Source organism: Somniosus microcephalus, chromosome 12 (genome assembly GCF_052327205.1).
Source record: "Somniosus microcephalus isolate GS21.2 chromosome 12, FLI_Smic_1.0, whole genome shotgun sequence".
Classification (NCBI taxonomy): domain Eukaryota; kingdom Metazoa; phylum Chordata; class Chondrichthyes; order Squaliformes; family Somniosidae; genus Somniosus; species Somniosus microcephalus.
The window spans coordinates 45,899,783-45,913,253 of NC_140998.1; the positions used below are offsets into that span (position 1 = coordinate 45,899,783).

Sequence of the window (13,471 nt, forward strand, 5' to 3'; positions counted from 1 at the left end):
GGCGAGACAAATGCGGCACCTCGCAGTATCGCGGGCTGCGATTAGTCCTTCTCAGCGGCGGTTGGGCTGCAGGAGAGCGCGTGGTGAGCCGGGCGCGCTGGGACAGGTGAGCGAGGTGGAACGGGTCAGCGTGGGCCGCACCCGGGACCGCCGCTCCGGCCCGAGCCGGGAAGGGGTGAGGCGGGGGTCCGAGCCGTGCAGCCCCGGGAACAGTCTTGGGTTGAAATATTTGCGGGGCCCGGCCCTTCTAAGAACAGTGCCTTTTTTTTTTGCACCGACTGAAAGCGCTCAGCAGGCCAGCCAAGCCGGGTACCGTTGCATCGTACGAGAGCAAAATACTGCGGCTGCTGGAAATCCGAAATAACAACAGAAAACGCTGGAAAAACTCAGCAGGCCAGGCAACATCCGTGGAGAGAGAAACAGAGTTAACGTTTCAGGTCTGGGACCTTTCCTCAGACGAAGGGTTTCGACCTGAAACGTTAACTCTGTTTCTCTCTTCACGGATGTTGCCTGGCCTGCTGAGTTTTTCCAGCTTATACTGTTGCACATAGTAGTTATGTTACTGGACTAGTAATCCAGAGGCCTGGACGTGAATTCAAATCCCACCACAGCAGCTTGGGAATTTAATTTTAGTTAATAAATCCGGAATTAAAAAGCCAATGTCAGCAATGGTGACCAAGAAACTACCGGATTGTCGTAAAAACCTATCTGGTTCACTAATGCCCTTTAGGGAAGGAAATCTGCCGTCCTTACCTGGTCCGGCCTACATGTGACTCCAGAGCCACAGCAATGTGGTTGACTCTGAACTGCCCCTCTGAAATGGCCTAACAAGCCATTCGGTTGTATTCAAGAAGGCAACTCACCACTACCTTCTCTAGGGCTATTAGGGATGGGCAATAAATGCTGGCCTTGCCGGCGACGTCCACATCCCATGAATGAATTTTTAAAAAGCCACCTGCTGAGGGTCTCCTATCTAAGTTGTGCTCAGCTTGCATTTCTATAGCCTCTTTAACAGGAGCTTAATCAGACAAAAATTTGTTTTAACACTGAGTCAAAGAAAGAGACATTGGGACAGGTGAGCTTGGTCAAAGAGGTAAGTTTTAAGGAGCATCTGTGAGGCGGAGAGGTTGAGGGAATGAATTGCAGTGGTTGGGGCCTAGGCAGCTGAAGGCATTGCCGCCAGTGGTGGGGCGAAGGAAGTGGGGGATGTACAAAAGGCCGGAGTTGGGGGAAATGCAGAGATCTCGGAGGGTTGTAGGGCTGAAGGAGGTTACAGAGATGGGGATAAATTACTGAGATAATCTAACTCTGCATAAACCAGAGATCAGACCTACCTAACCTCTGAGTCAGACACATGCTGGATTGTGCATTTACACAGTGAGTCACTGGGGAGGTCACAGTAGAAATTGTTCTATATAAAAATATATAACTAGTGGGTCTCCTGTGTCACGACTCACATTAAATCAGAAGATTTGTTGTTTAATAAGGGCAGGAACATTGTTTTGTAAAATAGATTGTGGGTGTTTGTCCCTTTAAAGCTGGACAGTATAATTGCTCTGCATTCTTGAAGTTAATGCTGGGATCAGTTAAAGGTCAAACTACAGATCAGAAATTAAATGCTGGAAAACATTCAGCAGGTCAGGTAGCATATGTGGAGAGAGAAACAGTTGAACCCTGAACCCTGACTTGGTTTGACAGGTAAATTAAGAAGTTCGGGGATACTGTATTGTAGAACCCAAATATTCTTGGTGAGGGAGCTGAAACACGCAGGCTCAGATTTTCCAGGGCCTATGACCGTGCATGCAAAGTGTATGTGGTCATAAGTGCCCTGCAAGTTCCGGGTTTGAAAACTTGCGATCTGTCAAGTTTCAGCTTGACAGATCATTCTTATGCACAAGAAATGGACGTTCGCTGGTGCAGGGTTGGGCCCAGCAAATGCCCACGAAACTCTTACGCCTGGTAAAAGCAGGCATAAGGCTGCCTTTTACCAGCGTAAGGGTTTAAATAGATATAAAAATACATTTAAAAAAATCATTTAAACATTCAGAAACCTTTAAAAAAAATTAGTTTAGGTTATTTTTAAATGTTTAATTTAATTGTATTTTAATTTTTTAATATGTAATTTATTTTTATTTAAGTGCAGTGAAAGTGTTTTTAATGTGATTCCTATTATGCTTATGGAGATTCCGTACGTAAATGGAATCCCAATAAGCATAATGGGAATCCCCCTCTGATTGGTTGGGCCGGCCCACGTGATCTCAGGGATGCTTGTGCACCACATGCACCCCGGGATGCACGGGCCTTTACGCAGGCGTACGCTTGCAGGCTCAGGACCGCAAGAGTCCAAAGATACGAAGGCACCAGGTAGGTGCGTACTTTTCTTGCAGATCGGAAGCCTCCGACCGCAATTTCCAGCCTGCAGTATTTTAAGATAATTTTGCATCTGTATGAAAGAGAGCTGCATTCAGGAGGTAAAAAGTGTAAATTAGTGTAATTGTAAGAATCATGGACCCAGAAATTCGGGTCGGGGGCTTCCCGCGGGTGTAAGCCCCCGATCTGCACTTACCTTGCGTGCCGGCCGTTGAGCTGTGGGCCCCCGTGGAATTCCGATCCAGGGCCTGGTCCAGCCGCCGGCGCGCAGTGCTTGCGTATCCCAGGGGCGCAGTTAGTTCAATGCGTCCCCTGGGACCACGTGGGCCATGGGCAGCCAATCGGAGCAGGGAATGCTCCATTCATAAGTTTGACAGGAAGTGCTGTCAAGACTTATAAATACTAGTGCCCCAAAATAGCACTAAATCTTCAAGTACATTTTTTAAAAATCACATTTTTTAAATAAACTATAAACACGGCACCAGACCTCAGGCGCTAGGCAGGGGGAGGGACCGGAGAGAGGGACAGAGGGGAGTGGGGGAGGGGAGGGGGTGGGCGAGGGTAGGTGTGGGGGTGGGGGAGGGAGGGATAGGACATGACAGGGAGAGGGGGGACACACAGGGGCAGGGAGACCAAGCGCCCCAAAATTGCCCTCGCAACGCGGGGCTCCCCAGCTAGTAAACTATAAATTACATGAAATAACTATTTTAAACAATAATTTAAATTTTTGAAAAAATAATTTTATATTCTAACAGGGCTAAAAATAAACTTACCTTGCTTTAAAGTATTTAAAAATAGTAAACCTGTGGAAAAAATGTTTTAATTTTAATTAATTCACCACTTACCTTGTAGAAAGCAGGCCTTACGCCTGCTTTTTATATTTCTAAATTCTGCAGGCTTACCCTCCCGGAGAAACCTGTTTTTAAAAAAAAAACACCTAAGTTTGATACGCACGCACAGCCTCCCCCACTGAACCTCTTCGTTCAGAGGAACGGAAGTGCCGGTTTCTCGCGCATGCGCAGTGCATGCAGGAAACTGGCACTTCCATCGGGCCTACGGGTGAGTACCCCGTGCGTACTCACCCGTGGAGACACGAATTTCTGGGCCATTGTTTAAAAAGTTTGATGTTGCCTACATTTACACCTAGTTTGGAGCTGTTCAATTGTTTTTACTTTGTTTTAACTTGATTGTTCATGATCTGCTACATTGAGAAAGTGGAAGTCAGGTCCAACAGAACTAGGGTTGAGAGCTAATCAAATCCGATGACTGACCCAATCAGGTGTGGTAGAATAAATCTGCCCAAGTTAAAATAACATAGGTTGTATGACCGTGCATGCCAGATTATTTAATATATTAGTTAACGATAATTTTAAAAGATTTCAAACTAGTCTAATGTCAGGATTTGCAATGTCATGATTACTGTCTTTGTTCTTTATATTTTAACAAAAGTTATTTTATACTTTTGATGGTCCAAATGGCCTCCTCCTCTGCTGTACTATTCTATGATTCTATCTCAACCTGTTTGGCTGTTGAAAACGCAGCACCAAGGCCCAGAATTTGCAGTTGGGATGATGGCGAACTGGTAGCGTTCAGCATCATTCCACCTTTGAAACTGACCGCAACTTTGGGATTTGGCACAAACGCATGTGGAAATCCTGACATTGCGGCATGGCCAGAGGGGGCAGTATCGGAGCTTCAGGATTGCTTCGAACGCACTGATTGGGGCATGTTTGCCCACAATGACATCGAGGAATACGCATCCACAGTGCTATTCTACATCAACAGCTGCGTCGAGGTCGTCACGACCCACAAAAATATCAGGTCATACCCCAACCAGAAACCCTGGATGAACGGAGAGGTCCGCTCACTGTTGAAAGCACGCGACGCAGCATTTAAATCTGGCGACGCGGCGGCTTACAGAGCAGCGAGGACCAACCTAAAAAAGGGTATCAGGACTGCCAAATGGAAACAGACACTGCGGATAGAGGATCACTTCCGCAACAACTCGGACCCCCGGCGCATGTGGCAAGGCATCCAGTCCATCACTGACTACAAGGGCAAAAACACCAGTCCCCCGGTCAGCGACGCCTCCCTTCCGGAGGAGCTTAACAACTTCTACGCTCGCTTCAACAGGGACAACAAGGAGCCGGCTACCAAAGCCTTGCCACCCCCGGAAGACCAGGTGCTCACTCTGTCGACCTCCGACGTAAGGGGCGCTCTACGCAGAGTGAACACACAAAAGGCTGCTGGACCGGATAGCATCCCTGGACGGGTACTCAAGGAATGTGCTGATCAGCTGGCTGATGTCTTCACCGCCATTTTCAACCTGTCATTGGCTCAGGCAGTAGTCCCTACATGCTTCAAGACCGCCACCATCATTCCTGTGCCTAAACAAGCGGCTGTGACGTGTCTGAACGACTATCGACCTGTCGCACTCACACCCATCATAATGAAGTGTTTCGAGAGACTGGTCTTAGCCCACATCAAAGCCAGTGTTCCTGCCTCCCTTGACCAACACCAGTTTGCCTATCGGGCAAACAGATCAACGGAGGATGCAATCACAACTGCTCTACACTCGGCACTGAATCACCTAGATGGTAAGGAGACCTACATCAGAATGTTGTTTATAGACTACAGCTCAGCATTCAACACTATCGTCCCCAACAAGCTGGCCACCAAACTCCAAACTCTTGGCCTGAACACTTCCCTCTGCAACTGGACCCTGGACTTCCTAACAAACAGACCCCAGTCTGTCAAATTAGGTAACCACACCTTCCCCCCCCTTGACCCTGAACACGGGGGCCCCACAAGGATGTGTGCTGAGCCCCCTCCTCTACTCCCTCTTCACCCACGACTGTGTGGTTGTTAATGGTTCCAACACCATCATCAAGTTTGCAGATGACACCACAGTAGTAGGCCAGATCACCAACAACGATGAGTCAGCCTACAGGGAGGAGGTCCAGCATCTCGTGAAGTGGTGCGCCGACAACAACCTGGCCCTTAACACCAAGAAAACAAAGGAAATAATCGTGGACTTCAGGAAGTCCAAAGGCGGAAGTCATACCCCCATCCACATCAATGGGGCGGAGGTGGAAAGGGTGGCCAGCTTTAAGTTCCTCGGAGTCCACATCACGGAAGACCTCTCCTGGTCCCTCAACACCTCCTCTCTGGTGAAGAAGGCCCAGCAGCGCCTATATTTCTTGAGGAGGCTGAAGGGATGTAATCTGTCACCCCCGATCCTCTCTAACTTCTACCGCTGCACTATAGAGAGCATCCTGACAAACTGTATCACGGTATGGTACGGCAGCTGTAGCTCCCATGACCGGAAAGCCCTGCAGCAGGTAGTCAAAACTGCCCAACGCATTACCGGCACCCGGCTACCGACCATAGAACATATATATCCGAAACGCTGCCTACGGAGGGCACGGTCCATCATCAAAAACCCTACCCACCCCAGCCACAGTCTGTTCGCCCTCCTACCATCTGGAAGACGCTACAGATGCATTCGCACCCGTACGACCAGATTTAGGAACAGCTTCTTTCCCAGGGCTGTCATCCTACTGAACTCCACAAATAAACACTAAAGCCTGCACATCTGCCGATGCACTTTATTATGGTCATATTTATGCTAATATATATGTACAAATGTATGTTGAAATGTTTAAGTGTCCTAATCCAAATTGTACACTCTCGGGAGCCGCAAGCCTACATTTCGTTGTACTGCACTTGTGCACTAACAATGACAATAAAAGTTGATTTGATTTGATTTGAAAACAGGCTGCGTTGTGTCCTCCCCCACAGAGCCGGTAATCAGGGAAATTGACAAAAACTTCAGCTCTTCCGCAGTAAGTACACTGTTAAATTCCCCACTAAAAGTTAGACCCAAAGAGATTTGGTGTAACTGGGGTTTTGAGAGCGTTATTACTGCTAAACAAATGTTAAGGGCTTGGAAAACAAATTTTAATTTTGTGCAGTGTGAAATTTGTCCATTTTATTTAAAAAAATGAATTCGGGCCAGAATTTACGGTCTCCGTGACGGCGAATGCTGAGCATACGCCGTTGAAAGCCTTCTGAAAGGCCCCACCAGTTCCAAGTTTCTGCATGCACTGCGCATGCGGAAACCTGGAACTTGCGATCTGTCAAGGTACGTCTTGACAGATCATACGAACTGACTAGAAAATCACTTCCGCTGGCGCAGAACTGGGCTATTTGCCCAACTACTGCCCACGAGACTCTTACGGCTGGTAAAAGCAGGCATAGGGCCTGTTTTCACCGGCATAATGGTTATTATAAATCTTAAATTAAAAAATAAAAAATGTTACACAAGCACTTAAAATTTGTTTATGCAAATTTTGCCCCGGATTAAAATGTTTAAAATTAATTTTCAAAAATTAAATTTTTATTGTACTTGCTTAAATTTTATGAAGGGACTTTTAATTAAATTTGAAAATCAGAACATTTATATTTACAGTTGTTTGCATTGTTTAATTTGGGGATTCCAGTAGGGTTTATAGGGAATTCCATTTGAAAATGGAATCCTCCTTTCTCTTTGGAGGATCTGGCCCACGTGATCCCAGGGACGCTTCCAAACCGCCTCGTTCCTGGGATCCGTAGGCCTTTACACAGGCGTACGCCTGGAGGCCCGGGACCTGAACTCTTCATAGTTTTGGAGCCAGGAGGTAAGTTCATAGATCTTTCGCGGGTCAGAGGCGTACTCCGCAGGTACGCCTCCGACCGCAAATTCAGGGCAAAAGATTTTAAGAAACTTTTTTTTTTCAAAAGAATTTTTTAATTTATTTTTAAAGTTTGCCCATTTTTATTTCAGGTTTGCCTTTTTCCCATGTGAGAGCCCCAATCTTTGTTTAGCTCTAACGTTTTTAAAAATTAAGCATTTTAAGAGCTTGCTCACATCCTTGTTCGCTGTCTGAGAATTCTGCGTTTTGATTGGCTGCTTGGACAGCCTGTTGACGTCACTGCAGTTCAAACAAGGGGATCCCACTAACCTCCGTTGATTTGAATTGAAGGTCGGAAAACCCGAAGTTCTCGACACGGGGATCGTGAGATCCTAGTGCGAAGCGTACTTTGGGGCCAACAGCTGACCGCAAATTCCAGGCCAGCATTTGCAGTGTAACACGTTTATGAACTGACATTTCATTAACTTGGTTTTCATAATGTTGCTTGTGGGGTTTCTTTTTAGGGTCAAAATGAAAGAAAGAAAAAGAAAGAAGTTTTTTGCACCTTCGAAAGCCCAACAGAAGAGGATTAAAGTAACTGGACAATGGAAGCCAATGGCAATCGACCCAACTCTTTTCGGTGAGGAAGATTTGGGGGGGCTGATTTGTTTTGAAGAGCTTACAGATTATCAGTTGGTTAGTGCTAAATCGACCGAGAAGAAAGCAACAAAAAGAATGTCTGATATTTCGGAGGCGTCCGATTCTTCTCCAAAGAAACAGAAAATTAGTGAAGATGATTTACCAAAATTGACACAAGCAACGAAGAAAAAAAGAAAAAAGAAAGAGGTCAAAATTCAACATGTCGAGGCTGAAGATGTTATTAATTTCTCTGAGGATATGAATGAACTTGAATCTTTAGATAAAAATGAGACGGCAGAGGCAGAAACAAACATTACTGTGGTTCCAAAGAAAAAGAAGAAGAAAAAGTCCATGACGTCTCAGTCCTCCAGGCTAGCCATGAAAGTGAAAAACTGGACAACGCATCCTTCAGGTTCATCTGAGCAGACAGCTGATGTTTCTGCCTGGAAAGACTTGTTTGTCCCAGAGACGGTGCTCCGTGCCCTGAGTTCTCTTGGTTATGCTGCTCCTACTCCCATCCAAGTCTTGGTACTGCCACCTGCTATTAGAGACAAACTAGACATTCTTGGTGCTGCAGAAACAGGTTGGTGCTATAATATGTCGCAATATGTTGTCCAAGGGCTTATAATGGTCACTAGTAAACCACAGCTGTATCGGTGTCTGCAGGTTACTTGTATAACTGATGTACCAAAAGGTAGTTGTTTGGATATATCTTCATTTGTAACTTCCAGATCAATATGAGTTAGATGACCAGTTTGTTACCTTTTGAGGGACAAGAAAGAACTTGCTTTTAGATAGTGTCTTTCATGTCCTCAGGATGTCCCAATGGGCTTCACAGCCGATGGAGTACTTTTGAAGTGCAGTTATGTAGGGAACCGTGGCAGCCACTTTGCCCTCAGTAAGGTCTCACAAACAGTATAAGAGGTAAATGATCAGATAATCTGTTTTGGTCGTGTTGGTTTATGGATAAATATTGGCAGGACCCTGGATGAACCACCATGCTTTTGTCAAATAGTGCCATGGGATCATTTACATCCACCTGAACAGGCAGACAGGGCCTTAGTTTAATGTCTCATCCGAAAGTCGGCACCCTGAACAGTGCAGCACGCCCTCGGTGTTGCTGGATGTGTTAGCTTAGATCATGTGCTCTGCTCCTGCTGTGAAGTTTGAACTCTCAACCTACTGACTCATGTGAAAATGCCACCACTGAGTGAGTCAAACTGATATCCAACTGCATAATATAAAAGTAGCCTACCCTCCTCAAAACGTCGCTCATCCCACTCCCTCACTTTGAGCATTCAATTACTGCAAGCTATTGGCAAAACTTGTTTAGGGAATTTTATTTTTGAAGGCTTATCAGTCTTCCCATGAGGAAAGTTGGCAACTGCTTAGAAAAACCTTAAGAACTGTAATTTAGTAAAGTGAAAGGTGGTGGACATGAAGCACTTCCAGGTCAGTAATAATAACATGATTATATTTTAGCGTGAAGCCCTACTTGACATAGTAGAATTTTGCTGTGACTCTTAACAAATCTATACCTGAGCTGGGTGTTCTTCATTAAGTGCTGAGTTAGGGCCAGTTTCTTTCTCTTTGGAACCACGCCCACGAATAACCAACTGCGGGTGGTAAAGGTTTTACTTAAGTAAGTTTGGGAAAACAGTGGAGACTTCCTCCCATCTATCTGGGCTGGATTCAAACCCAGGTCTGAGATACGAAAAACCAGTGTCTATCTGACTGCACCACCTAGTCTGCTGTGATTTGAATCTTCTGCAGTAAACATATTTAGATTGTTCTGTAAGAGTCAATTTTGAAAGTGTACATAAATTATATGTCGGTTGTGTGACCCGAGTAATGCCCTGTAGTTAACAAATTAAGTGACCAATTCTAATGTAATTGAAGCTGTGTTGATCATGAGCTACAAGATTAGTAGTAGTGACCAGCCAGTCTTTCAGCTGTAACCCGCTTGCCCCAGTAAAAATCTATTTTAAATTTTGTTTACATATTTATTACTATGGTCTTGAGTTCAGCTATGCGCTGAATCTCATTGTGTGACCTTTCCCCAGTTCATTCAGACAACCAGTATAGTCATGTACACAGCCTTGCTCAATAGGTAGTTTTCTGCTTTTTCTTGTGTTCTATATCTGTTTCATCATTTTAAATGAGGTATCTCCCAGAGTAGATATAGTGATATTAAAATCGATTCACAAGTTCTGATAACACGAGTCTTGACAGATTCTTGCTGTGTCGCATTGAATTCAACTAAACTTGTAAAATATATACACCACTATCGTACAGTAAAGAAACAATTTTCTGCTATGCTCACCAATATAAAAATTCTGGGACACTTAGATTATAAATGTAAAATACAGATATTGTTTGCTATGAATTCTCACATTTTTGACATGTTTTAAGCTGAATTAGATGATTCTTCTCTGATCTACTTTATCTTTTTAACTTGTAGGCAGTGGTAAAACACTAGCATTTGCTATTCCCATGATCCACCTTATATTAGAGTGGAGACAAGCTAAAGATGCTAAATTGAAGAGAAGTGAGGAAGTACAGCAAGGCACCCAGGATATTGATGATGGTCAAGAAGCAGTCAGTGATGTACTGGACAAAGCCAGTGAACACCTGGAGGAACATGAGGAAGCAAATAACAATGAAGAGAATCCTGCATCTCTCAACCTAGGCTGTGTAAAAGTGATCAACAATGTAAATTTTGATTTTGAGATTGGTGCAACTTCTAATGTTGAAAATCCATTATTGGGCCTGGTCCTGACTCCAACAAGAGAATTGGCTGTCCAGGTAAAGCATCATATTGATGCTGTCGCCAAATTCACTGGTAAGTTTGTAGTAACTATGCAAGGCTTTACAATATGGCGCGGCATAGTAATGTTTTTCAGGATTTGGCTCTGAACTTGTTAGCCGAATAAAGTCACTATAGAAATTTCAAGTTTTACAGAATTAAGTTGCAGAAAATAGTACCTCTGGTTGTCTTATGTCGTACGTTTTTCTCTCCCCGTGGTGGTTATTTGTATTTAGAGCAAATACAAAGCAGGAATCCAGTTGAGTGCCAGCAGTACTTTTTGTTGAAGACCACAATTCTAACTGATGTTTTGCTGGTGGGTTACTCTGAAATACTACAACATGGAGTGAAGTAATATCACTGCAGTGCCCCAGATAGTTCATAAAGATAGTGGCGACCAGACACTTTATCACAGGAAGAACAAAAATCTATAGGAGCAATAGTTCTATTTTAACCGGCCCTTTCACTTACTGTATGGAAACTAGGGTAACTAGGTTTCATAATAGCATTACCTTGCCACCTTTTGCTGGCATGCAAGGAGGAGGAACGACGCTAAATCCCACCGCAACATCGCACAGCCGGGTGGGCTTTAGGATATCGGTTTACAACTAAATAAAATGCTTTTTGCAGGTTTTTTTCCTTCTGCGTGTTTTCACATGCATGAAAAGGTAGTGGAGATCTCAGAATTTTGTCTTTTGGGAGAGTTAATAAAAATTTAATTTAAAAATCACTTTTAGGGGGAAATGATGGTAATGAATTTGGAGAAATTATGAAATATATACACGGGAGTTGACAATTTTACATGCCCATGAATATGTATTTTGCAGTACTTTTATACTGCACTGCCTTTGCTAAATATGGAACAGAAATACTACACAGTAATGATTGCATGGGAAGTATTGTTCGGAGTTAGTCACCCAGTTAGTTCCTAATCTCAGCCATGCCATTGAGGAACTACAGATCTGAGATTGGGCTCTTCTCTACTTGCTTAGGAGGGTTGATCGAGAGAGAAGAGAATTGGAAGGTGAGTTGACCTAGGCCATTCTTTCACTTTGTGTAGAGGTGGATCAACAGGCATTGGCAAATAATGTGAACAGCAGATGACCTGTACGCTGCCTTGTTTAGTGACTGATAGTGAGATTGGAAGAGTTGAAAATCAACTGCAGTTATTATTGCATTGGAGTGAAATCGATCTGGATACCACCTATTTTTCTTTGCGATCTCAATCTTGTGATGGATTCCAGGATGCTGATGGTGAATGACCAGCCAACCTGTCTCATAGATGCAACCTGGAGGCTACATTTGTGTGGGGGCTGGAAATCTTCCCACTCTAAATAACTTTGCAAGGCAATGCCCCAATGGAACGGATCATCCTAGTTGGAAAAACAGTAGGAAACTTAGCAGTGCATTGTGCTGGCAAGCTGTGAGGTTATAACTTGTTAACAGTATCCCATGCACACTTTTGGGATCCCTTAGCTTGTCTCTTATCAACCTGCACCTAAGTTCTGTGCCCTTAAGTAAGTGGGGTAAGAGTGAACACACTATATTAGCCAAGCAGGAAATGTACTTGATTCATAATTCTGTGGATGCTGGAAATAGGAAATATAAACTCAAAATGCTGGAAAGACTCAGCCGGTCAGAAAATGTACTTGTGTGGATTTCTCGGTAGTTTTGTTTGGAGACCCTTAAGCATAGTGACTGGTTTCCATGCATGCCAGACACCCTACTGAATAAACAAAAATGCTAGTGCTGGGTAATGGAACCCTTTTCCACTATTACTACCCAGCATCAGGCATTCCCAGGTTAGATATATTCTGCCTTAACATCAGAACAGGTTCCCAAACGGGTGCGTGACAAGGACGAGCTGGCGTAAACTATCCAGTACGAGCGCCACCATTGCAACCTCGCGTAGACAGACGAGGTGGGTATGGGGCGATCGCAGCACAGCAGGGGATGTTTGCATTCCCGCCAATTTGTAGAAGCAGTCATTCGGCCTGCTTCGTTGAATGAAACACTGGGGGCGGGGGGAAACAAAAAAAAAAGGTTTGGTAATGCCTGCATTGGGAGATTCATCTGTGCCAGTATGAATTTTTCCACTTCCCACAACAGACGACCTTATGCTTTTTGGAGGAAAATTGCTAATTTGTGCCAAGTTGGGTAGATTTCTGTTGGCGGTCATGTTTGGAATGCAGCAACGAAAGGCCTTTTGTCCCACCTGAGCCAGATTTGGACTCCAGTCCCAGTATGCTTAACCCACAATGCCACACAAAGTCCTTCCTTAAAATGAATTACATTTTTGTTACATAAATACTGGATTAATACCTCCCCCCTAAATCCATACTTTTACAGGGATCAGAACTGCAACAATAGTTGGAGGAATGGCTACTCAAAAGCAGGAAAGGGTTTTGAATCGCAGGCCAGAAATTGTGATTGCAACGCCAGGGAGACTGTGGGAACTGATAAAGGAGAGACATCCACATCTCTGTCATTTGAAACAGCTCAGGTGAGCCAGAATCAGTTTGAATGTGTTGCAGTAGTGTTGAGGGGAAATAATAAATGGTCATCAAATAACTTAACATGTTACATCTGATTTATATAATGGTTGAAAGAAAGAATTTGCACTTGTATTGTGCGTTTCACAAGTTTAGGCTGTCCTGAAGCATTTTGTGGCCAATTAAGTACTTTTCTATTGTAGTCACTGTTGTAATGTAGGTAAACACCGGAACCAATTTTCAAGGTCCGACAAATAGCAGTGAGATAAATGACCAGATACTCTGTTTTGTGATGTTGGATGAGTGAATGTTGGCCAGGACCCTGGGAGAACTCCCCAGCTCCTCTTTGAATAGTGCCGTGGGATCTTGTGTCCCCTTGAGAAGAAGACAGGACCTCAGTATAAGACCTTAAAGATGGCATCTCCAACAGTGTAGTACTCCCTCGGTGCTATGTTAAAATGTCAGCCTAGATTATGTGCTGAAGCCCTGGA

At 44.3% G+C, this 13,471-nt stretch overlaps 1 protein-coding gene across 4 annotated transcripts in view; it reads left to right on the forward strand.

The window, feature by feature from the left end:
• ddx24 (DEAD (Asp-Glu-Ala-Asp) box helicase 24) overlaps window positions 1-13,471 on the forward strand; it is a 22,111-nt gene continuing 8,640 nt past the window's right edge. The window contains exons 1-5 of one of the 4 annotated variants that reach the window (XM_086002771.1): window positions 21-106; window positions 6,148-6,215; window positions 7,568-8,265; window positions 10,144-10,524; window positions 12,838-12,991. In XM_086002771.1, the coding sequence (XP_085858897.1) occupies window positions 7,575-8,265; window positions 10,144-10,524; window positions 12,838-12,991 (1,226 nt within the window). In that variant the 5' untranslated portion in view covers window positions 21-106; window positions 6,148-6,215; window positions 7,568-7,574. Of the gene's footprint in view, window positions 176-6,147; window positions 6,216-7,567; window positions 8,266-10,143; window positions 10,525-12,837; window positions 12,992-13,471 lie in introns of all 4 variants that reach the window. The other 3 variants (XM_086002772.1, XM_086002774.1, XM_086002773.1) reach the window with 3 other exon arrangements.